Below are 27,069 nucleotides of genomic sequence, written 5' to 3' on the forward strand. Positions count from 1 at the left end.
TAGGGGTGCACATTTTTCTCTTTGCCTCAGTCTCCTATACGGCTCTGCACAGCAATGTCCTTATTTAAAATTTTGATATTTGTGATTTTTTCTTGTTGTTCGTAATGGACTTTTTTTGCATTCATTTGTATTTTTAAGAAATATTATAATAGGGACTTCCCTGGTGGTGCATTGGTTAAGACTCCATGCTCCCAATGCAGGGGGCCTGGGTTTAGTCTCTGGTCAGGGAACTAGATCCCACATGCATGCCACAACTAAGAGTTCACATGCCACAACTAAGGAGCCCACATGCCACAACTAAGACCAGCGCAACCAAATAAATTTAAATAAATATTTTTAAAATATATATTATAATAAAATACATGATTTATCTTAATTATGGAGGTTTTAGACCTTCCCTTAAACTTTGGGCCCAGGGTGAGTGCCTCATTTGCCTTACCCTAACCCCAGCATCGTAGAATGGATTTCAAGATAAATTGTACTGTACACAGAGAAGTGCATACAAATAGAAATTTGCTAAGTATCTGTACTCCTTTCTCTATAATGGCTACATACAGCTGTTAAAAAAATGAAGTAAGCATATTTTATAAAAATACCTATAGTTTATATAATCTATAACTATTATTTTTCACATATTAATACATCCATTTGCACATGAAACTGGCAGATATAAAATGATTTCCATATACTGGTTTTCCTGTCATTTTTTATTCAAATAAATAAATTACGTTAATGTTTTAAGAATACCTTTCTGATTATAATATGAATTTAAACCTGTTCATTTCATAAAGAGTACTAAATATATTTTTAAAAATTGATTTTTAATCGCTACATACCATTCAATCTTAAGAATGAGTAATTCTGCCTCTCTTTTTAAACATTTAGGTAGTTTCCAATTTTTTGTTGTTATTAATAGTACAGTGATGAATATTCTCATATAAATATTTATCCAAATCTTTAAATGGAGTGCTAGAAGTAGATTTACTGGGTCAAAGGCTATGAGCATTTTTAGGCTGTTAGTAATATATATGACCCAATTACACTCTCATCAGTGGTGTAATAGTGTCACACCCATCTTCACCAGGCAGGCTATGACAAATTTATAGGTGAAAATGGTTGCTTGTTGTCTTATTTCATATTAGGAAATTAATAATCAGATTGAGGTCCTCTTTCACATGTTTATTAGTTTTTATTTCTTCTTTTGTAAAAAGATAGTTTATGGAATTTGCTTAATTTTTCTATTTGGATATATACTTTCTTGTCTTCTTTAAAATTTTTTAATTAATTTATTTATTTTTGGCGGCATTGGGTCTTCGTTGGTGCGTGTGGGCTTTCTCTAGTTGCAGTGAGTGGGGGCTACTCTTCATTGTGGTGCACAGGCTTCTCATTACAGTGGCTTCTCTTGTTGCGGAGCACAGGCTCTAAGCACGTGGGCTTCATGGGCTTAGTTGCTCCGTGGCATGTGGGATTTTCCCAGACCAGGGATTGAACCCGTGTCCCCTGCATTGGCAGGCGGATTCTTAACCACTGTGCCACCAGGGAAGTCCCTTTTTGTCTTGTTTTACTTATGAGTACTTTTATACTAAGGATATTATGTTTGTCCTTCATGTTTGTTGAAAACAATTTTTCAGACTGTCATTTATTGTTTATTTTCATTAATGATGCTTTTTAGTACAAAAGCGTTTTACTTTTTTTTTTTCAATCAAAGCTAAATTCTGTTCCCTGTGATTTCTAGTATTTTTCTTACTTGGCAGGCTGAGCTCAGTTAAATATATTAATCCATATACTCTTCTGCTTTTTTATGTTTTCATTTTTACATTTAATTCTATTTTCCCCACTGTATTTACTTTTAGTAAAGTATAAACTAAGGATCCAAGTCCCCTATTCCCAAGTAGTTTGACTATTTTTGTAACACCATTTTTTGAATAAACCATTATTTTCTTATACCTTTTTTTTTAATACAATAAGTTCTTATACATACAAAGTTCTGTTTTGACGTAAGCCTTCATTTCTCAGAGTCTACTTTTAGTAAAGGAAATCCAATTTATTCTAAATTAAAAAAGCACATATAACTACTAAAGCACAAACTATTGAAGTATACAACATTATGGGAACTTTATAACAAGCTATACTTTAATAGTATACAACATACAATAGTAAAGAGTACTTTAGCATTTTAGACAAGAAAATGAATTTTGAGCACAGCCTGCTGGTATCTAATAAAAATGTAGTGAAATAAGTCTAACAGATCTCTATAACTCACTGAATCATATTGAATTACACAGCATTTTTAAAACTTTATAAATTAATATGCCTATACTTTTTTTTTTTTTTTTTGCGGTATGCGGGCCTCTCACTGCTGTGGCCTCTCGCGTTGCTGAGCACAGGCTCCTGACGCGCAGGCTCAGCGGCCATGGCTCAAGGGCCCAGCCGCTCTGCGGCATGTGGGATCTTCCCGGACCGGGGCACGACCCGCGTCCCCTGAATCGGCAGGCGGACTCTCAACCACTGCGCCACCAGGGAAGCCCTGCCTATACCTTTTTTAAATTGCAGATTTCTAAGCACAGAATGAAGCTTAGTTAAGTACCTAGAATCAAAACATTTTCAGGGCAAACTTACTTGAAACTTAGTATTAATTTTAAAAGGTATGCATATTTATAAATGTATACATACATATAAAATTTAAAAGATAATAGTATCTTATCTGCCAGTTTTCTTAAGACAAGGCTATTGAAATTTTACAATATTAAATCTCACATTTTTTTTCAAAAGGCTGAATAATTTTATTCGTTCTTCTGGCAACTTCTGTAATTTACATTTTCGATCATTCAGTTTTTCAAGGTCTTCATTAAGATGCCTCTGAACAGTTTTTATACGCATATTGTAATACATTATTTTTTTCATTGCTGTGGTCTAAAAGTGAGAAAAAAGGTTAGCTGAAACAAAAAACATTATAGGTAATTATTAGTGGTATTATATGAGTGGGGTATGTTCTATATAATTATTTTTAAGTTTTACATGCTCAGTTACTAATAATGATATTAGTTTAAATGATAATGGCTACACAGAATCCTCTATTTAAATTTAATAAGCAAAACATAAAATTTCAGAGATGTTCTTTGTGTATAATATTTTAAGTGTGAGGCATATTTACTTTCAGTGACAACATAAAGAGACTATAGAAAGAACTCAATTTACAAAATAGTGTCATTTAGCTAATGTGGCAGTACTACTGAAGCTAACATATTATTCCTATTTGATTAATTTAGAGAAAAAATAAATTTAAAAGAATAAAATCAAATGTAACATTATTCATTTTTTAAATGCATGGCTAAGAAATAGGATTTCATGGGTTTTTTCCCCCAAATCTATAAAAGAATGCTCTAAATGAACTTGTTTTAGATTGAGCAAATTACTAAATTGTCAATCTAATCCAGTTATCTTGAATTCCTTAATATCAATGGATCATGCAGTTACTAATGTTTATCATGATAAATTGATTAAATCCACCATTAAGAAATATACCAGGTAAATGGTGCTCAAGAGTTATATTAGTCAAAAGAACTAGCTAAGAAAATAAACAAATCAGGTGCATGTTATAATGTGACCTAGTTTTAACTGTTTACCTGAAATAATGAAGGCATTATCGGCAAATCTGTACCTCAGTTAAGTTGGAAGGCTTGTACACTGTTGTGTGATTTATTTAGTAGAAAGTGGATAGTCAAGATCCCAACAGAATTATTTGGCATAACAGATAGAATGGAAACAAATATATGGCTTGATGAACAGACAAAAGAATTCCTTCTCCACACATAATATGAAATTCTGAAACTGAAATTACTAAATTCTTCTGCAAAAAATCAGGCATTCATAACATAGAAGAGTTAAGGGGAAAAAGGCTGTTTTAGGGTGATGATTAGCAGATAAAAATTCCTGATCAAGAAGAGCTTGTTTCTCAGGTGCAATTGAGTAGAAAAAACTGTAACTAAGGAAATGGCAGATGGTGTTTCTTGATTTTTTTTTTTTTTTGCCTACAAGTGGCAAGTAAAGTCAGAACTTACCTACCCAAGTGACACACTTCCCCACCCACAACATTCCCTTGGTGATTCATCCAGTCCTCGGCTTGGTATCATCCTTCTGCTTTCAATTCCCATATCTTTATCTCCAATCCAGGCAACTCTCTTAAATAACAGTCTCATATATCCATCTTGGATATTCAAAAGATTGTTCAAAGTTTATATGCTTAACATTATGCTGTGATTCTTCCTTCTAAATTTACTCCTCCCATACTCTTCCTCATCTCATCAAATAGCAACTCCTTCCCTCCTTCAGTTGCTTGGGTTAGTTGCTTGGAATTATTCTCTACCTTTTCATCTACACTTCAAATTCAATCTATCAGCAAATCCAGATGGATTCTACCTTCTAACTACTGCTACAATTACTTTTGATTACTTTTTACTACCCCCTCTACAGTGTCCTGTATCAAACCATCAGCATCTCTCATCCAAGTTTCTGGAATCTAACTGGTCTCTCTGCTTTCACCTTTTCCTTTAATCCTCTATTCTTAATTCATTAACCAAAAGGATCCCTTTAAAACATAAGTCATCTTGTTTCCTCCTCCTCTCAAAATTTTCCAGTGGCCTCATATCACTCAAAGTAAAAGCCAAAGTCCTTACAACGTTCTTCAGTCTCACGTGATCTGCCCCCCACCACTCCTGTATTCATCTCTTCTTTCTTTCCTCTTTGCTTACTCAGCTCCAGCCATACTAGCCTCCTTGTTGTGCTTAAAATATGAGGCATGCTCCTGCTCAAGGTCTTTGTACTTGCTGATCCCTGAAAAACTTGCTCCCTTATTTCCTTCAGGTCTCTGCTCAAATGTTGCCTTAGTAAATCCTTTCCCAACAGTTTTATAGAAAAGAGCCTACAGCCCTTTCTCTGCCCCTACCAACAATCTTGTTTCCTTCACCCTTATTTCATTTTCCTCCATAGCATTTATCACCATCTGACATACTAGTTTTTCACTCATTTAGCTGCTTACTATCTGTCTTCTCTCACTAAATGTAAACTCCAAGGAAGCAGGGTTTTTTTTTCTGTTTTGGTCACTCTATTTCTAGTGCCTTGAACTGTGCCTCGAATGTAATAGGCATTAAATATTTGTTAGATAAATTAATCAGCCAAGTAATTTAGTGAAGCACATTCATCCTGCTCACCTTTTCAGAAAGTGTGTGATGAAAAACTACAGAGATGATAATGGAAATTTCAAAAATATGGTTGTCACTGCAAAGTTTTGTCATTATTTTTGATTTAACCTTGTTAGAGAAGACATTCCTCCCTGACCCTCCAATGACTCTGGACATCTGCTAGTAGACAATAACTCTAGCCTTTTGCTCAATATTACAAGACAGCTCACTTCTTAGATTGGGATGGGAGAGAGGATAATCTCAGTTTTGAAAAGATGAGAGGAGACAGTGGAACTTGAGAATAAATCCTCAAGCTACCAAGAGAAGAGATACAAGAGAAATGGATAAAGACATTCTTTATCTATGTTGAGATGATGGATGAGCCACAAGGAAAGAATGGGAGGGCTTCATGTGGGCACATTCTGGACACTCATAAACTATTTATCGAATGGTTAACTGAATAAACAAATGGGACTCAATGGACTAGAAGGAGAGGTAGAAATATAATGTGGGAAGAATATTAAAAAACATGGTAAATTCCTATGAACTCTACTCTCAAATTATAAAGCCTTTCATACCATGGCATAGTAGTCCCCTTACTGGGAGATTCACCATCAGTGACAGCCCAGGAAAAGCCCTTTTCAAGATTTTGGAGATCTTCAAGATTTTGGCAGTGTGGGTAGATTCACTTATACTTACAGAGAACCCCAAACCATCTTTAATTAGACTAAAATCTACCTAATCCTGGCATACTACCATCAACCATGGGTATCTTCTAATTTTGATATATAATACTCCAAATGAGAGGAGGTTACTTGTTTCATTTCTACTTTATTTAGGCTTAATTTTCGTATATATAGCATTAGTTTAATTATTCTTAACACTGATAATTTTTCAGATTTCCTTCAAGTTTTATATAAGTTTAAACGTTTTTCTATTATTTTACCTTCCAATACTGTCATCAAAATTGAGATTCTAGTACTAATGTTATTATCTGTATGCATCTATGTGAAATATCCAGTTCACTGGGCAAAAGTAGAATTGGTGACAACACTGACAAGATCATACTACCTACCACATGTTGACACAGCCAGAAAGAAGGAGTTAATTAAACTTAAGACACAGACACCTGATTAGGTATGCACTTACATCTGCCAGTTCCTTGATTTGCTTTGCTGACACATCAAACGTGTCAAGTCTTTGAAGGCAAGGCAAATGATATAACACATGTGTGGAATAATTACACAGCAGACAAACTGGATTGGTTTTATACTGAGGATCATTGAGACATAAATCCTTTAAGCAACGCAGCCTGGTTAAGTTAGTGAGGTCCTAAAACAACAGCAACAATAATGGTCAATTGATTAATTGCAACTCTCCATTTCTAAAGGAGGCATTTTAGCTCTTAAGATCACCCATAACTTAATGTAATGCATTCTAATTATGTGCTTTAATATGTTAAAGGTATTTAGATGCATAAAGTGTTATTCTCTATTGAAAAAGATGCTAAATACATGAAAAATGGATCGACAATAATTAAACAGCAGACTCTATATAACTATACATTTTAAATGTAAAATGACAAAGAGTATTTACTAAATGATGTATTCTACATGAAACCCTGAAGCCCATTTATTCCTTAAGACACCATTCTCTCTCTGCACAGCCCCTTTGCTAACACGTGCCCCAGGAATAACAAGGATGTAGGTCTCCTACCTCCTTCACCATACTCCCCACACTGACCACCCAGGAACACAGCTCGCTATTTTCCTCAGCCTCCAGGTCTGCTCTTCTCACCAAAGGCTATGGCACCTATGTTTTAATATAATTAACACTGAACTCCTGATTTTTAGGGTTTGAGGTTTTTGTTGTTGTTGTTGTTTGTTTCTATAAATGCCCTTTCTGCCTATTAAGGGCAACTGAAAGCTAGCTTTCTCCTGAGGGCCTCATTTTCCTCACAGCCTCTGGAGGGGTAGGGGTTGACGATGCACTTTCAGACCAATGTGATTCCTTAACATCTTTTATCTTGAAGTTTAAGTCACTGTTTATACCTTCCTTTATTTGGCATCTGGCCCTTGCTTAACTCTTCAGTCTTGTCCCTTCTATTTAAACCCTGACATTTTATGTTTTAGCCATACTGAACAACTTGAAGTTTCAGAATGTCCCAGACCATTTAGACATTCACTCACGCTTCTGCCTTTGAATGGACTGAACTTCACCCCAATTTTACCTTTTAATCTGTCAAGACTCAACCTAGGTATCTTCTTCTTTGAGAGCCTTGTTTCATCCCCCAGGCTTGGGGTAGATGCTCCTCCTATGAACTCTCTTAGCCACGGGGCTTACCCTTGTTATAGAATTTATCACACCCTATTGTCAATTATCCACAAGTCTATAAGCCAAGGGTCTGTATGTGCTTTGGCCCTCAATCCACAAGCTAAGAATGGTGATTGCATTTTTAAAGTGTTGGGAAAAAATAAAGAAGAATGTGTGACAGAGGCCATATATGGCCCACAAAACCTGAAATATTTTCTTTCTGGCCTTTTATAGAAAAAGTTTGCCAATTCCTGAGATAAACTCTTTGAGAACAGGGTTTGTGTCCTGTTAACACTGCATTCCCAGCATTCAGCATTTAGAACACAGCAGGCACTAAATAAATAATGTGAATTGAATTGAATGCTTATTACTTTCTACCAACCTCTAAGACACGCTCACGTCTTTCTCAATAATAGTATTACTAGGGTGGTGCCTGGGGTAGGAAGGTACTATGGTAGAGTTGGACTTAAATGAATGCACTGCTAGTTAAGAGACTCAGAATCAGAATTAAAGGAAATCCAAAGCAAGGACCAGGAGGCACTAATTTAGAAGATAAAGTATCAATACAAATGGAATCGGGAAGCAAGTAGTGAAATCAGGCTGCTAGAATTAAGAGTAAGACAGGGTGAGGTGGATAATGTGTGTCCAAACTCTCTCTGGACAAGTGATAACTTGGCTTACTGGCTGGACCTAAGGCTATGGCTAGGCCCATAGCATGAGTGGGACTAACTAATCAGGGTGACTCTAAAAAGGAGATTTCTGAATAGAGCTGTGCAGAGAATTATTTGGTCAAATTCTGCAGGGCAAGGAAGGTAAACCATTGACTATGCTGAAGAGTAAAGATACTGTTTGATTTCTGGGTGGCTGTGTTGCATTTGACCATCAGTCTGGGCTATGGCGGGTGTGAACTTTGAAGTCTTATGCAGGAATCCTCCACATACACTCAGAAGTTAGATGACGCTGGAGTCTATGAAAGCACATCTCACTTTCACCAGGATAGTATCTTTTTAGGGTGACTGGAAAGGGTAGACATAAAAATTCAGAATAATAATATTTCAGGAATATTCCTAATATTTGAATAATAAAGGTTGCTGTGAGTCATGTTCAATGTTTTTATGAGAAGCCATAATTATTATAGAGAGCCTTTTTAATTTTATGCCATACAATGAACCTTCACAATAATCCTATTTTTATCCCCATCCTTTTGATGAGGAGATTGAAATAGGTTAACGTCATTAAAGTGATAGTAATAATAATAAAATGGCATATCTATTGAGTGCTTACTGTGTTTAGTCATTGTTCTAGGAGCTTTATTTTATTATTTCACTTCAACTTCATGTTACCATTGTATTATGCTGCCCTTAGTCTGTGGCAGGGCTAGAAGTGACAGATCTTTCTGCCTGTGCAGCCTCTGCTCTTTACCACAAGGCTGCCGTGGCTGGCCAGGGTGAGATAAACTTCCATATGGCTTCTTGGCAGGGTGATACCTTATCCTCCCAGCCTTCTGCACTTATCTTCTTCAGCCTCAACTCATGATTCTCTCCCTCATTCCGTTCCAGGCACAGAGGATTTCTAGTTTTCTATATTTGCCACACTCTTTCCACCACTTAGGTCCTTCACACCTTTGCTTGGAATGCTATTTCCCTAGGTAACTCCTGCTTATGTCTCATTTGTTACCTTAAACATTACCTGCTACAGCATTCTGAATTTACCTTTCACAGCTCCCTCTGATCTCTGCTGCTGATGTTACTCAAATAACACTGATTTCTTACCTCCACACCTTTTTGCATATTGTTCTTCTCATCTTGGAATGCCTACTTCCCACTGCGTTGTAGAAAATCCTCCCTACAATGCCTGTTGAAATTCTGTCAACCCTTCAATGTTCACATCAGATATTTCCTCTTGAATTTGACTAATAAAATTAAATTTTATTGAAATTTCTTTTTAAGGTATTTATAACATTCTGCCTCATTCTATAGATTTTTGGTGTCTTATATTCTTCTCTGAGTAAAAGAATGCCTACTTTAATATTGATCAATTCAAAAGTATTTCTATAGCTAATTTGCTCACCTATTGTCTAGAGGAAGTGTTTGAAAATGTACCTTCAGTCTGACACTGTCAGAATTATGAATGCCATATGCTTTCACCCACATTATATACCATAAACATTGTCTTCTTATTTGTTTTTTCTCTCTCATTTATGTGCTTGACAAATGGTTATTGAGATTCATTACAAGTCAAGTACTGCTTTAAGTATTGTAGATATAGCAGTGAACAAAACAAGCCAAATTCCTGTACTCATGGAGCTTGTATTCTAGTAAGGGTTGTGGGTAAGTGCCAATAGGAAAAATAAAACAGGGGAAAAGTAATGGAATGCTTCCACTTGAGGAGGGTAGTAGGGGTCATTGCTATTTTACTTAATTAGGCAGGAAAGGTGTCACCAAGAACATAACATTTGAATAACATCCAGAAAGAAATGAGATGAGTCACGAAGATATACGGGGTAAGAATACTCCAGCAAGTGCAAAGGCCCTAAGGTGAATGTGTCCTCGATATATGTAAGGAACAGTGAGGAGACCAGAGTGGCTAGAATGATGAAAACAAAGGGGAGAGTGGTAGAAGCTGTGGTCAGGGAGACAGTGGGGAGACTAGATTATATAGAGTCTGGTGGGCCATTGTAAGAACTGACTTTTACTTTGAAAGAGATGAGAAGCCAAGGGAGGGTTTTGAGCAGAAATGATTTGATCTGACATATTTTTAAAGGAGTGGGCTTCTATGTGGAGAACAGACTGAGTGCAGTGAAAGGGTAAACACAGGGAGAACTGTTAGGAGGCTTTTTTTTTTTCCAATAATGCAGGAAAGAGATGATGGTGTCTTCAACCAGGTTGATAGTGATGCAGGTGGTAAAAAATGGTCAGACTTTGGATATATTCTGAAGGTAGAGCCAACAGAATTTGCTGATGGACTGGTTATGGGGTATGAATGAATAAGAGGAGTCAAAAATGACTCAAGGATTTTGGCTTAAGTTATTAGAAGAATTGAGATGACATTTAGAGAAATGGAGAAGGCTGCAGGAGACAAAGGTTCGGTAGAGGGGAAATCAGTTTGAGTTAGGATAGGAGATGTCTATCATTTGGAGTAATTGTTAGGGAAAGTAGAGATACCAATTTAGGAGTAATAAGTGGATAAAGGTATTTTAAGTTATAAGATGATTAGATTAGAGAATGAATGCAGATAGAAATGAGAAAAGATCTTGGACTAACTTGGGGCAATCCATTTTTTAGATGCTAGGAGAGGATGAAAAACCAGAAAACCAAAGAGGTGTAGCCAGAAAGATGGGAGAAAAACTAAGAGAAAGTGGTATCCTAAGACCAAGTAAATAGTTATTTGTTTGGTTTTAATAGTGTCAGATCTTAAGGCCAATTTAATCAGGTAACTCTCAAATTTCTGGGAGTATTGGGTAGTCCAAAATAAATTACTCTTTAAGTGGGGACTCTTTAGTCCATTTTCTGCAAAAAGATGGTTCATGATCCAGGTTGATGAATAAAATAAATTATTCCACTTAAACATACCTTGAAAGAACATATTTGGTTACCAGAAAGGTTTAATCTTTCTAGTTGTTCATTGGGATCAAGACATCGACCTTTAATTAAAAAAAAACAAGATGAGAAAAAAGTTAAATTTCTCATTTTACCTCCTGTTCATATCTTGTCATATTTCTGAGTTGTATATGACCATCTTTTCTTGCATATAAATGAGACTAACAGTAACGTTGTATAATTAGTAACCACTGATCAATGGGTAGTATTTTCACATCCTGTAATTATAGATTTAGAAATGCTTTTCAAGACTGTACTTTTCATATTGACAAAAAATTATTGTAACATTCTCTCATATTCCAAATGAAACTGTACATACCAATGCTGCTTATTAGATTTCCAGCAAGGTTGAGATCACTTAAATTCTTCAAAGTTTGCAAACCCTAAAATTTTAGACAATATATAATTTAGAAGAAATCATTAAAATCTATGTTTATAAATCATCTGAGCAATCTGGTTAGTTCTCCAGGTGTTCCAAGCACCAGGTGCTGTTTACTTTACAAACTTAGAAGTAAGTGGGTGCCTCAGTGAAGTCTACTTTGTTCTCTGGAAACTGGAAAGAATTTTTGAAGGAGAAGGGAACAGGGAGGGAAGCAGAGAGGAAAAGAGGAGGAGGAGTAGCAAAAAGAACACATCACACAGAGTGTGTTTAAAATCTTAGGCAAGTTATATTCAAAACTTCTCTAAACCTCCTTTTTTTTTTTTTTTAACCTTCAGAGAAGAAATAACACCTTACCTCCCAGACACGGTGGGAGGAGTAAAGAAAATGATGCATACGAAGTTCTCTATATGTTACAATATGCTACATACACATTAGTTCTTCTTAACTAATTAAACTAGTCATGAATATTTCTTGGACATTGTGGTTAAACTCTACAGGAGTTGACTTTAAATATAAATCACTGAAATTATCTTACCTCAATATTTTTAATTGTATTGTGGTTCAGCCAAAGAACCTCCAATCTCGATAATTTCTCTAAATTTTCTATTTTAGAAATTTTATTAAAATATAAGTACAGTTTTTCTAAATTTCTACATTCTTGAATACCTTCAATTTTCTGTTAAAAAAAAAAGAGGAGCCTGAATAGTGTTAACTTGTGTTTTTCTATTAATCCTTCAATAAAGTAGATTTTAAGTACATTTTCCTTAAAAATCACATTTTCAGAATAGATTGCAAAATCAACACCCAGCGAAATGTACTAAAATATAAAAAATCATACAATCCCTCTGCCTAAATACTATTTTCAATTTTCATATTCTTTTTAAATCAACTTGATACCTATTTTTATATGGTTATAATCATAACCATATACATTTTGCAATATTGCTTTTCAATATAGATGTTATAATTTTCACACAACCAATAGGGTCAAAGTAAACCAATTTCACTAGCAGTACTGGGTATTATTTGATCTGATTTGATTATTAAAAAGTAGAATGTGTCTATGTTTTGGCTCTTTATTTCTATTTTCTCCTTTGTATAAATCTATTTTTATATTTTGTCCATTTATCTGTTTTTGTTCTGTTTTGTTTTACTGGGCAAAGGGTTTAATTGCAATTCATCATGTATGAATCTATCTGTTTTGATCCATGCCTCAAGCATATACTTCAATGAACTATTTTTCCAAAGCCAAAGGACTTAGCATAATCTTCATGTAAGGTTATGTTTAGACTTACCTTTATGTAGCATTCGGCAATCCAAAGTTCTTTAAGCCGTAAACAAGTTTCTAGTCCTGAAATTTCTTTTATATCTTGAGCAACAATTGTGAGACTTGTTAAATTAGGAAATAATGATAATCCGAGTATACGAGGGTACCCTGAGAAAAACATTTCCAGTTTTGAAGTATCTGATCCTTCTTCTCCAATCATCTCATAAGATAAACCATTGCATAAACACTGTTTTCAAAAAAGAAATTGGATTATTACCTGTTGAAGATAATAAAGGAAGATGGCGGAAGAGTAAGACGCGGAGATCACCTTCCTCCCCACAGATAACACCAGAAATACATCTACACGTGGAACAACTCCTACAGAGCACCTACTGAATGCTGGCAGAAGACCTCAGACCTCCCAAAAGGCAAGAAACCCCCCACGTACCTGGTTAGGGCAAAACAAAAAAATAAACAGAGACAAAAGGATAGGGACGGGTCCTGCACCAGCGGGAAGGAGCTGTGAGGGAGGAAAAGTGTCCACACACTAGGAAGCCCCTTCGCGGGCGGAGACTGCGGGTGGCGGAGTGGGGGAGCTTCGGAGCTGCGGAGGAGAGCACAGCAACAGGGGTGCGGAGGGCAAAGCGGTGAGATTCCAGCACAGAGGATCAGGGCTGACCTGACCGGCACTCACCAGCCGAGAGGCTTGTCTGCTCACCCGCCGGGGCGGGCGGGGCTGGGAGCTGAGGCTCCGGCTTCAGTCGGAGCGCCGGGAGAGGACTGGGGTTGGCGGCGTGAACACAGCCTGCAGGGCGTTAGTGCACCGCGGCTAGCCGGGAAGGAGTCCGGGGAAAAGTCTGGACCTGCCGAAGAGGCAAAAGACTTTTTCTTCCCTCTTTATTTCCTGGTGCGCGAGGAGAGGGGATTAAGAGCGCTGCTTAAAGGTGCTCCAGAGACGGGCGCGAGCCGCGGCTAAAAGTGCGGACCCCAGAGACAGACATGAGACGCTAAGGCCACTGCTGCCGCCACCAAGAAGCCTGTGTGCGAACACAGGTCCCCTTTCGGGGAGCCTGTGCAGCGCGCCACTGCCAGGGTCCCGGGATCCAGGGACAACTCCCCCGGGAGACCGCACGGTGCGCCTCAGGCTAGCGACATCATGTCGGCCTCTGCCGCCGCAGGACCGCCCCGCACTCCGTGACCCTCCCTACCGCCTGCCCCCGGCCTGAGTGAGCCAGAGCCTCCGAATCAGCGGCTCCTTTAACCCGGTCCTGTCTGAGCAAAGAACAGACGCCCTCCGGCGACCAACACGAACAGGCAGGGCCAAATCCAAAGCTGAGCCCCTGGGAGCTGTGAGAACAAAGAAGAGAAAGGGAAATCTCTCCCAGCAGCCTCAGAAGTAGCGGATTAAAGCGCCACAATCAACTTGATGTACCCTGCATCTGTGGAATACATGAATAGACAACGAATCATCCCAAATTAAGGAGCCGTGTGGATGAAAGGCTCTTGGTGCTGCAGCCAGGAGTTAGTGCTGTGCCTCTGAGGTTGGAGAGCCAACTTCAGGACACTGGTCCACAAGAGACCTCCCAGCTCCACATAATATCAAACGGCGAAAATCTCCCAGAGATCTCCATCTCAACGCCAGCACCCAGCTTCACTCAACAACCAGCAAGCTACAGTGCTGGACATCCTATGCCAAACAACTAGCAAGACAGGAACACAACCCCACCCATTAGCAAAGAGGCTGCCCCAAATCATAATAAGTCTACGGACACCCCAAAACACACCACCAGACGTGGACCTGCCTACCAGAAAGACAAGATCCAGCCTCATCCACCAGAACACAGGCACTAGTACCCTCCACCAGGAAGCCTACACAACCCACTGAACCAACCTTAGCCACTGGGGACAGACACTAAAAACAACAGGAACTACGAACCTTCAGCCTGCAAAAAGGAGACCCCAAACACAGTAAGATAAGCAAAATGAAAAGACAGAAAAACACACAGCAGATGAAGGAGCAAGATAAAAACCCACCAGACCTAACAAATGAAGAGGAAACAGGCAGTCTACCGGAAAAAGAATTCAGAATAAGGATAGTAAAGATGATCCAAAATCTTGGAAACAGAATAGACAAAATGTAAGAAACATTTAACAAGGACCTAGAAGAACTAAAGATGAAACAAACAATGATGAACAACACAATAAATGAAATGAAAAATACTCTAGATGGGATCAATAGCAGAATAACTGAGGCAGAAGAACGGATAAGTGACCTGGAAGATAAAATAGTGGAAATAACTAATGCAGAGCAGAATAAAGAAAAAAGAATGAAAAGAACTGAAGACAGTCTCAGAGACCTCTGGGACAACACTAACGCACCAACATTCGAATTATAGGGGTTCCAGAAGAAGAAGAGAAAAAGAAAGGGACTGAGAAAATATTTGAAGAGATTATAGTTGAAAACTTCCCTAATATGGGAAAGGAAATAGTTAATCAAGTCCAGGAAGCACAGAGAGTCCCATACAGGATAAATCCAAGGAGAAATACGCCAAGACACATATTAGTCAAAATGTCAAAAATTAAATACAAAGAAAACATATTAAAAGCAGCAAGGAAAAATAACACACAAGGGAATCCCCATAAGGTTAACAGCTGATCTTTCAGCAGAAACTCTGCAAGCCAGAAGGGAGTGGCAGGACATATTGAAAGTGTTGAAGGAGAAAAACCTGCAACCAAGATTACTCTACCCAGCAAGGATCTCATTCAGATTTGATGGAGAAATGAAAACCTTTACAGACAAGCAAAAGCTGAGACAGTTCAGCACCACCAAACCAGCTCTACAACAACTGCTAAAGGAAATTTCTCTAGGCAAGAAACACAAAAGAAGGAAAAGACCTACAATAACGAACCCAAAACAATTAAGAAAATGGGAATGGGAACATACACATCGATAATTACCTTAAATGTAAATGGACTAAATGCTCCCACCAAAAGACACAGCTTGGCTGAATGGATACAAAAACAAGACGCATATATTTGCTGTCTACAAGAGACCCACTTCAGACCTAGAGACACGTACAGACTGAAAGTAAGGGGATGGAAAAAGGTATTTCATGCACATGGAAACCAAAAGAAAGCTGGAGTAGCAATTCTCATATCAGACAAAATAGACTTTAAAATAAAGACTATTAGAAGAGGCAAAGAAGGACACTACATAATGATCAAGGGATCGATCCAAGAAGAAGATATAACAATTGTAAATATTTATGCACCCAACATAGGAGCACCTCAATACATAAGGCAAATACTAACAGCCATAAAAGGGGAAATCGACAGTAACACATTCATAGTAGGGGACTTTAACACCCCACTTTCACCAATGGAAAGATCATCCAAAATGAAAATAAATAAGGAAACACAAGCTTTAAATGATACATTAAACAAGATGGACTTAATTGATATTTATAGGACATTCCATCCAAAAACAACAGAATACACATTTTTCTCAAGTGCTCATGGAACATTCTCCAGGATCGATCATATCTTGGGTCACAAATCAAGCCTTGGTAAATTTAAGAAAATTGAAATTGTATCAAGTATCTTCTCCGACCACAATGCTATGAGACTAGATATCAATTACAGGAAAAGATCTGTAAAACATACAAACACATGGAGGCTAAACAATACACTACTTAATAACGAAGTGATCACTGAAGAAATCAAAGAGGAAATCAAAAAATACCTAGAGACAAATGACAATGGAGACACGACAACTCAAAATCTATGGGATGCAGCAAAAGCAGTTCTAAGAGGGAAGTTTATAGCAATACAATCCTACCTTAAGAAACAGGAAACATCTCGAATAAACAACTTAACCTTGCACCTAAAGCAATTAGAGAAAGAAGAACAAAAAACCCCCAAAGTTAGCAGAAGGAAAGAAATCATAAAAATCAGATCAGAAATAAATGAAAAAGAAATGAAGGAAACGATAGCAAAGATCAATAAAACTAAAAGCTGGTTCTTTGAAAGGATAAACAAAATTGATAAACCATTAGCCAGACTCATCAAGAAAAAAAGGGAGAAGACTCAAATCAATAGAATTAGAAATGAAAAAGGAGAAGTAACAACTGACACTGCAGAAATACAAAAGATCATGAGAGATTACTACAAGCAACTCTATGCCAATAAAATGGACAACCTGGAAGAAATGGACAAATTCTTAGAAAGGCACAACCTGCCAAGACTGAATCAGGAAGAAATAGAAAGTATGAACAGACCAATCACAAGCACTGAAATTGAAACTGTGATTAAAAATCTTCCAACAAGCAAAAGCCCAGACCAGATGGCTTCACAGGCGAATTCTATCAAACATTTAGAGAAGAGGTATCACCTATCCTTCTCAAACTCTTTCAAAATATAGCAGAGGGAGGAACACTCCCCAACTCATTCTACGAGGCCACCATCATCCTGATACCAAAGCCAGACAAGGATGTCACAAAGAAAGAAAACTACAGGCCAATATCACTGATGAACATAGATGCAAAAATCCTCAACAAAATACTAGCAAACAGAATCCAACAGCACATTAAAAGGATCATACACCATGATCAAGTGGGGTTTATTCCAGGAATGCAAGCATTCTTCAATATATGCAAATCAATCAACGTGATACACCATATTAACAAATTGAAGGAGAAAAACCATATGATCATCTCAATAGATGCAGAGAAAGCTTTTGACCAAATTCAACACCGATTTATGATAAAAACCCTGCAGAAAGTAGGCATAGAGGGAAAATTTCCTCAACATAATAAAGGCCATATATGACAAACCCACAGCCCACATCGTCCTCAATGGTGAAAAACTGAAAGCATTTCCACTAAGATCAGGAACAAGACAAGGTTGCCCACTCTCACCACTCTTATTCAACACAGTTTTGGAAGTTTTAGCCACAGCAGTCAGAGAAGAAAAGGAAATAAAAGGAATCCAAATCGGAAAAGAAGAAGTAAAGCTGTCACTATTTGCAGATGACATGATACTATACATAGAGAATCCTAAAGATGCTACCAGAAAACTACTAGAGCTAATCAATGAATTTGGTAAAGTAGCAGGATACAAAATTAATGCACAGAAATCTCTGGCATTCCTATACACTAATGATGAAAAATCTGAAAGTGAAATCAAGAAAACACTCCCATTTACCATTGCAACAAAAAGAATAAAATATCTAGAAATAAACCTACCTAAGGAGACAAAAGACCTGTATGCAGAAAATTATAAGACACTGATGAAAGAAATTAAAGATGATACAAATAGATGGAGAGATATACCATGTTCTTGGATTGGAAGAATCAACATTGTGAAAATGACTCTACTACCCAAAGCAATCTACAGATTCAATGCAATCCCTATCAAACTACCACTGGTATTTTTCACAGAACTAGAACAAAAAATTTCACAATTTGTATGGAAACACAAAAGACCCCGAATAGCCAAAGCAATCTTGAGAACGAAAAACGCAGCTGGAGGAATCAGGCTTCCTGACTTCAGACTATACTACAAAGCTACAGTAATAAAGACAGTATGGTACTGGCACTAAAACAGAAATATAGATCAATGGAACAGGATAGAAAGCCCAGAGATAAACCCACGCACATATGGTCACCTTATCTTTGATAAAGGAGGCAGGAATGTACAGTGGAGAAAGGACAGCCTCTTCAATAAGTGGTGCTGGGAAAACTGGACAGGTACATGTAAAAGTATGAGATTAGATCACTCCCAAACACCATACACAAAAATAAGCTCAAAATGGATTAAAGACCTAAATGTAAGTCCAGAAACTATCAAACTCTTAGAGGAAAACATAGGCAGGACACTCTATGACATAAATCACAGCAAGGTCTTTTTTGACCCACCTCCTAGAGAAATGGAAATAAAAACAAAAATAAACAAATGGGACCTAATGAAACTTCAAAGCTTTTGCACAGCAAAGGAAACCATAAACAAGACCAAAAGACAACCCTCTGAATGGGAGAAAATATTTGCAAATGAAGCAACCGACAAAGGATTAATCTCCAAAATTTATAAGCAGCTCATGCAGCTTAATAACAAAAAAAAAAAACCCAATCCAAAAATGGGCAGAAGACCTAAATAGACATTTCTCCAAAGAAGATATACGGACTGCCAACAAACACATGAAAGAATGCTCAACATCACTAATCATTAGAGAAATGCAAATCAAAACTACAATGAGATATCATCTCACACCAGTCAGAATGGCCATCATCAAAAAATCTAGAAACAATAAATGCTGGAGAGGATGTGGAGAAAAGGGAACCCTCTTACACTGTTGGTGGGAATGTAAATTGATACAGCCACTGTGGAGAACAGTATGGAGGTTCCTTAAAAAACTACAAATAGAACTACCATATGACCCAGCAATCCCACTACTGGGCATATACCCTGAGAAAACCATAATTCAAAAAGGGTCATGTACCAAAGTGTTCATTGCAGCTCTATTTACAATAGCCCAGAGATGGAAACAACCTAAGTGTCCATCATCGGATGAATGGATAAAGAAGATGTGGCACATATATACAATGGAATATTACTCAGCCATAAAAAGAAACGAAATTGAGCTATTTGTAATGAGGTGGATAGACCTAGAGTCTGTCATACAGAGTGAAGTAAGTCAGAAAGAGAGAGACAAATACCGTATGCTAACACATATGTATGGAATTTAAGAAAAAAAATGTCATGAAAAACCTAAGAGTGAAACAGGAATAAAGACACAGACTTAATAAAGAATGGACTTGAGGCTATGGGGAGGGGTAAGGGTAAACTGTGACAAAGCGAGAGAGAGGCATGGACATATATACACTACCAAACGTAAGGTAGATAGCTAGTGGGAAGCAGCCGCATAGCACAGGGAGATCAGCTTGGTGCTTTGTGACCACCTGGAGGGGTGGGATAGGGAGGGTGGGAGGGAGGGAGACGCAAGCGGGAAGAGATATGGGAACATATGTAGATATATAACTGATTCAATTTGTTGTGAAGCTGAAACTAACATACCACTGTAAAGCAATTATACTCCAATAAAGATGTTAAAATGAAAAAAAAAAGATAAAAACTTATTTTTGCCATTAGAAATTATAAACGGCCAGTTTCACTGATGTCATTTTTCACTCACAAGAAGAAAAGTTGTGTCATATATATGATTTTTCTCTATTTCCAAAGATCATGGTGTAGAAGAAATCTCTAGATAAGCTCCAGAAAGGAGTGTAGAAATGTTCCATTTAATATTCTTACAAATGTAGTTGAAAAGAAACCTGGCTTTGACTCACCAGTTCTTTAATTATGTCTTCTTGGTTTAGGTTTTCACATTCAATCATCTTCCATTAAAAATGAAGGCTATAATAATATAATTGTTAAGGAAAAGGAAAAGTTGAAATAAGTACTAGAGTCATGCCACATCATTTAAAAGAGCCTTAAAGTTACTTAGGTGGAATTACTCACCTGTGGCTTGACATTTCCCAACAGTACATTACCAAGTATGTCTGGACCCCAAGACAGTCCATTCCATCTATGAAGTTTTCTCTTAGACAGTTATTTTTTATTCTGAATTTAATTCTCTCTCTCCATAACTCCTCCCCATTCACTGTCATTTTACCTCCTGGGTTCAAATAAAACAAGCATAATTTTTCTTTCACACTATGACCCTTTAATACTTGAAGAACATAGTCATCTCTCATCTATATGTTCACCTTGCCCTCAGTTCATGTCTTTTAGTTCTCTCACTAGAAAGAGCCCTGTTTTCTCCCTTGAACCAGTTCCAGTTCATTCATCCTATTATACTATGGTGTTCCAAACTGAATACAGTTCTCTAAGTATAGTTAGAAAAGAAAAGAATTTTCAGGGCTTAATGACATACCATAGGCATGGTAATAAATGTTTATTAAAATGAATTAGTCAACTTCCTCATTTTAGATGGTATGAACTACTAAATACCTAAGTAGCTTCAATAAAATTTAACCAAATTTTTCATAATTTTTAATATATTCATTATATTATTCCAGACATATACTATTTTAAAAATATAGGAATCCTGGTTTTAATATGAGGACATGGCAAAGCAATATGTAGAAATTGTATTTATTTGTTTATTGTGATTCTACCTTTTACGATAATAACTCCTCCACAGATATGTGTGTACATACATGTGTGTATAGATATAGAATAGAGATATGTATGTGTGTTTATGATTATGCATATGTAAGGAGAAATATGTAAAGATACATACTAAGTTGTTAACATGAGTTACCTTGGATATAGGTGAAAGCTGGTGTGGTTATAATAGGCATGAGAGGTTGCATGGAGATGGATCTAGGTAAAAAGGAAAAAAAAACCCTACACTTTAAAAAAGCATGTTTAGTATTGTATAATATGGATATATAACCATTTACTTATTCATTCTACTGTTAGTAGACATTTGGACTGTCTCCAGTTTGGAGCTGAATAGTGTTTCCCTGGACATTTTTATTATGCAGGACATAGGTACAGTTTTCTTTGGGGTTTATACCTAGGAGTAGAATGAGAAAGAAACTATTGGTGTACATAACATGGATGATTCTCACAAACACAATATTGAACAAACGAAAACACAAACACAATGAGTTCATACTGCATGACTCCACTCATATAAAATCTGGAAACTAATCTATGGTATTAGAAGTCAAGATAGTCATTACCTTTCAGGGCTGATTGACTAGGAGGAGGCAAAAGATAGGTTCTGGAGTGCTGATGAAGATAAATTTTTTGATCTAGGTGCTAATGGAATGCATTTACTTCGAGAGAATAAAATTAGATACCTAAGATTTGTGTGGTTTCTACATACATGTTATGAAATTTTACATAAATGTTTATTTTTAAAGTATTTATATGCTCACTTTTAATCATTTATGCAAAACTTTATACATGTGCAGGTGTACATGTAAATTAAAATTTTAAGGAAAAAAAGATGGTGACTTGAGGCCATGTATTTACCTACCTTCTCTGCTCAAATCTCGCTGGAATGACTAGGGAACTAGGAAAATAAGAAAGGAATGTGTAGCAGTGCTAGCAAAAGAGCACTGATGGCCAGAGATGTTGAGAAAGGTCTTTTGAATGAAGATAAACCAGATGACATCAGACTGAGAGAAAAAGCCCATCAGTACAGACCAGCCCAAAATTCAAGGTACCAGAGGAAGAAACTTTACAAAACTATCCTTTAAAATTCCCCAGGGCTTCCCTGGTGGCGCAGTGGTTGAGAATCCACCTGCTGATGCAGGGGACACAGGTTCATGCCCCGGTCCGGGAGGATCCCACATGCCGCGGAGTGGCTGGGCCCATGAGCTATGGCCGCTGAGCCTGCGCATCCGGAGCCTGTGCTCCGCAATGGGAGAGGCCACAACAGTGAGAGGCCCGCGTACCACAAAAAAAAGAAAAAAAAAATTCCCCAAACTCAGAGCAGCAGTGATTGGGAAGAAAGTGGCTGTGGGCCATCCAAAGAGTCCAAATCAAAGGATTTTGAGATCTGTATCAGGGTAATATTTACAGCCTATATTTGTACTCAGGCTTTGTAAACTGGAGACATTGCTCCACTATGCTGAGGAAGGGATCCCAGCTAGCACCACAAAGAAAAGTACACCCAGAAAGTTATCCTCATACAATGGAATCTCTGTTCATTCACTCATTCATTCATTTATGCATTGAGGACTAATATCTACCAGTTAGAGAATAATAGATATGGGAGAAAAGAGAAGACCTCTTTGATAATGTGGAATCTGGGCAAAGAACTGTGGAAAATGAGGCAGTATGGGCTATGAGGAATCTTGGGGAAAAGCATCAAAGTATGGGGAAAAGAAAATGCAAAAAAAAATGGGTGAAAGTATACTTGACATGTTTGTAGAATAGCAAGTGAGATGATGTAGCTGGAGCACAGTGAGGGAGATGGAGACCAGTAGGATGTGGGGTCAGAGAGGTTCTGTGGGGTCAGATCATGTGCTATCCTGTAGGCTTTTATGAGGATTTTGGATTTCATTATGAGTAAGATGGAAAGCTGTATGAAGATTTTGAAAGAAAGAATAACACAAGCTGTCTTAGGTTTCAGAAAGGATCGCCCTAGCTATTCTGTTGAAAATGGACTGTAGGGGTTGAAGGGAGAAGAAAGGAGATCAGTCAAGGGGCAGTTATAATAACGTGAGAGAGGATGGCAGCTGGAATAGGGTGGTAGTAGTGAGGATGGTGAGCAGTGATTAGATGATGGATCTATATTAAAAGTAATATTGATCATTCCTTCCCTGCTTCCAATTGGCAACTGTCTCTTTACCCCATTCTTGGACAACCCCCAGATATTACAGCATAGGAGTGGCCAGGCAAGGGAGCATGTAGCAAGGAACAACCTGAAGGAATTTAGATAATCCATCAGAGGCCCATACAGAGATGCAGGCCACAGTCTTCCCTCCTTAGGTTTACTTGGATGGCACCCCAAGTAAAGGAGGGCTTTGTAGTACCTCTTCTTATCAGAAGAGAAGCCCCTACATTCTGGTTTAATGTCTGTGAGCACCAAAGGAAAAGTCTGTCTGCCCACCACCACACAAGGGATAAAACCTGCCTTTAACACCCCCAAAGTCAACAAACAGCCATCCAAGTTTTCTAGTCCACGTCCAAGATACCTATTACAGAAGAAATTAACTGCTCCCTTCATTATTCACTAAATTATCACATATACTTGAGCCTAATTTTGGACTTTCTAATCTGCTTTCCCTTAGCTCTATCTATTCCTACAGTATTATCCTGTATTGATTACTGTGATTCATGTTGTAAATTTCTATCTCATTTTCTTTTTTGGAAATTTCCAGTTATTCTTTCATATTTATTTTTCCAAATAAGACTTATGATTATTTTGCATTTAGTTTTTAAAAATTCACTTGGGATTTTGACTGAGATGTGATTGTAAAGATTAATTTAGGGAGAACTTCCATCTTTACAGTATTGAGTCTTCCTCTAGAACAAGATATAACTCTCCATTTATTCAAGAAGACTACTATGCATATTTGGGGTACCAACCTTTTCTTTCACTTCACCTTATCCTCCCTTCACCAATGCCCTCATTTAGGAAAAACCTTGTTGTAATTCAATAGTTAATTAGCAAAACAAAATTTAACTTAAAACCCCCAAATTCTATAATTTGCATAACTATATCTGAATTATGTGATTGTGCGTAATTAATTATGCATAATTATGGGCCTTCCTGGTATTTACAAGTCTTGTATGTTTTCTCCAGTCACAGGTGGTCCCAAGGCTTCCAGTTTCTGATTCCATCAAGAGGTGAGTGTCCTGATGCCCAGCTTGCACCCACTCTTCTGCGCCTTGGGAAAGCTCTTTTCAGGGCCTGCCCATCTAAGAAACTACAGATCTTCTCTAGTTTCTCCAGGGAGCCAGGAGCTACCAGGAGCTTCTATAGCTTTCACGCTTCCAATCTCAAACCTTGGGTTGATCTAGTCACCTGTGCTCTCTGCTTTGGAGTGCTGCTGGAAGATTTCACATGGCCAGTTGGTCATGTGAGTTGAAATCACTGCAAATGTATAGTCTCTAACTTGAGTTGAATCCAACAACAGACATTTTATACTTTCCTCTTCAACTTCCTCTCCTAGGGAGTAGGACTAGAGATACAGATCTGGGATTCACAACGTCTGGACTATTCTAAACTTTCACCACTCTTCTCAAGTTCTCTCTCTCAGCAGATGATCTTGTCCCCATTTTCACAGAGAACAGTGACACCATCAGATATACACTCCTTAAATTCCCACACCTCTTAAAATATACAATTGACTCTTGAACGATGCAGGTTTGAACTGCACAGACCCACTTATATGCAGATATTTTTCCACAGTAAATACTGCAATACTACATGGTCCATGCCTTTTGAATCCGAGGATAAGGAGAAACGAAGGATAAGAGGGCCGACTATAAGTTATACATGGATTAACCCCCAGTTAATCAGTTCAAGGGTCAACTGTATTTCTTTCACTTTCTGATTCCTGTCTTAGTAAAAGTATTCTTTCTCTTGCCCAAAATGAATCCCTTTTCCTGTGTACTCATCCCATCCTCTTCAGTCTCTTTCAGAACTTTGGTCTGTTAAATTTTCCTTCTTTTCATTTATTCCCCTCTTTCTTTCTCTAGGGTCTCTTTTCTCTCCATATATGAATGTTAGGTCATTACTATCGTTAAAAAAAGCTCTCCTATCCTGTGTTCAATGAACAGCTGATTTTAGATTCCTTTACAGGAAAACTTTTAGATATAAGTCATTAGTACCATATTATAGCATTAGGAAACATTACAAAAGATATGTAGTCATTAGCAATACTTCAGTACCTCTATTCAGTTCTCAGTTTACTGCAGTCTCAGTGAGGACACCTCAGGCCACTGCAGTTTCTTTTTCCAGGTCAACAATAATCTAATTGCCAAAGACACTAGACATGTTTCAGCTCTCAATTTGACCCTGTCATCGAATCTGATGATGCTGATGGCTCTTTTTCTGCTTTGGTGTGACTTTTTCTCCTTGGCGTCTCTCTATTTGTTATGTAAAACTTAATTTTCTGATTAATAGTTTCCTTCTTGCTGAAGAATTACTAATTTTTATCTTCCTCTTTTCTGTGCAACACCCAACTACACACATGGAAAGCTCCACCTGAATGTGTCTCAAACTCAGTATGTTCAAAACTGAACTCTATATTTTCCAGCCAGCCTGCTTCTCCTAATGCATGTTTTCTCTTGGTAAGTGACACCATTCTTTTAATCATCCAAGTCAGAAGCCTGGAACTTATGCTCAACCACTCTTTTATTCTTTCCCCCACTTTTGCTCACTCATTAAATCTTTCTGCATATACCTCTTAAATGTCTATCACGTTGTTGTTGTTTTTTTTTCCTCCCCTCTATCCAATTGCCTCTGCTTTGATTCAGGCTCTCATCACTTCAACTTAACCAATGCTTTCCCTATAGTCCCACTTCCTGCCAATCGATCCTCTACTCTACTGTGACAGCAACCTCCTGAAAGGGAAATCCACTCACGCTGCTCCTCTTGGCAGGTATTCATGGTCTCCAAACTCTAACTCCTGTCTACCTCTCAAGCTCATCAACCACAAACTCCCAGGAACAACCCAGGCTCTGGCCACAACTATAGTTCTCTGAATGGCATGGGGTATTTCTGTTCTTGGCACATGCTGTTCCCCCTCCCTAACTGTCCCTTGACTTTACGGCATACTCCATATACCCTTAAAGATTTAAATCAAGGGTCTTCTCTGTGAAGACTTTAATTCTCTCTGATAGTATTATAATCATTCTTTTCCTCATGACACCAATTAAAGCCAGCATATGCCCTATATACAACACCTGTTCCACTGTATTGTGATGCTTCCAGGTCTTTCCCCCTTGACAGGTTACATGTTCACTGAAGGCAGGGACAAAGAACCTACCACAGTGCCTGACACATGCTTGGTGTTTGATAAAAATTTGTTGAATGGTTTGAATTAATTGTCATGCCACAGGGTCCTATATGATATAACTTAAATACTTTCTGTACATGACCAATCAGAGTAGAACAATAATTAGAGTACAAAGAGTAATGTTTTTGTCTGCCATGAGAGCTGGGGAGGGTGTCATTGTGAGAAAATCAAATTTCTTTTCTACAAACTAGAAGCCCTGTATGGTCAAGTAAAACTGCTTTCTCATGAAAAATATGAGTGCAGATTTTTAAATATATTTTCATTTCAAATATTTTATCTGTAATATTGACTGTTTATAAACATACATAAACATAGAAAAAGAAAAAATAATTTTACCTGTACATTTTTTTATTTCACAGAAATTTCAGTTTCTGTCATTAATTAGTTAAAAATTAATTGGGTACAAATGGATCAGAATCCATCCATTATTACTGATGGGCAAAAAAACGCCCTTCCAGCTCTAGGTGAGCAGTATCAAGTGTGTCCAAGGAGCAGTTCGTTCCCTCAGTAAAGGCTGCACAGGCGGCTGTGGGCCACCCTCCCTCTCCTCCTCCTCCTCCTCCTCTTCAGCTTTGCTCTGGCAACCGTGACGGCCTCAGATAAAGTCATGTCACTGTCTCTCATTATCATGATCGCCACTGCACCGTTACAGGGGTCTGTTGACCTCAACGTTGCTTCTCTCTTGTCTTCTTCTCAGCGTAGCCAGAGAGAGGAGAGGGGAGCAGAGACTCCTGGGGCCTGCCTACAGGTGAGGTACTCCCAAAGGCCACCAGGGGATAGTCAC

The 27,069-nt window shown here is 37.7% G+C and overlaps 1 protein-coding gene across 1 annotated transcript in view; it reads right to left on the reverse strand.

Annotated features, from left to right (window-relative positions):
* LRRC9 (leucine rich repeat containing 9) overlaps nt 1-20,132 on the reverse strand; it is a 99,223-nt gene extending 79,091 nt beyond the window's left edge. Inside the window, exons 1-7 of the mRNA XM_073799892.1 lie at nt 20,085-20,132; nt 12,770-12,988; nt 12,010-12,150; nt 11,412-11,475; nt 11,066-11,136; nt 6,330-6,512; nt 2,758-2,913 (exon numbers count right to left, since the gene is read on the reverse strand). Coding sequence (XP_073655993.1) covers nt 2,758-2,913; nt 6,330-6,512; nt 11,066-11,136; nt 11,412-11,475; nt 12,010-12,150; nt 12,770-12,988; nt 20,085-20,132 — 882 coding nt within the window. The remainder of the gene's footprint in view (nt 1-2,757; nt 2,914-6,329; nt 6,513-11,065; nt 11,137-11,411; nt 11,476-12,009; nt 12,151-12,769; nt 12,989-20,084) is intronic.
* Nucleotides 20,133-27,069: the final 6,937 nt, after the last annotated feature.

Source organism: Tursiops truncatus, chromosome 2 (assembly GCF_011762595.2).
Source record: "Tursiops truncatus isolate mTurTru1 chromosome 2, mTurTru1.mat.Y, whole genome shotgun sequence".
Lineage (NCBI taxonomy): Eukaryota > Metazoa > Chordata > Mammalia > Artiodactyla > Delphinidae > Tursiops > Tursiops truncatus.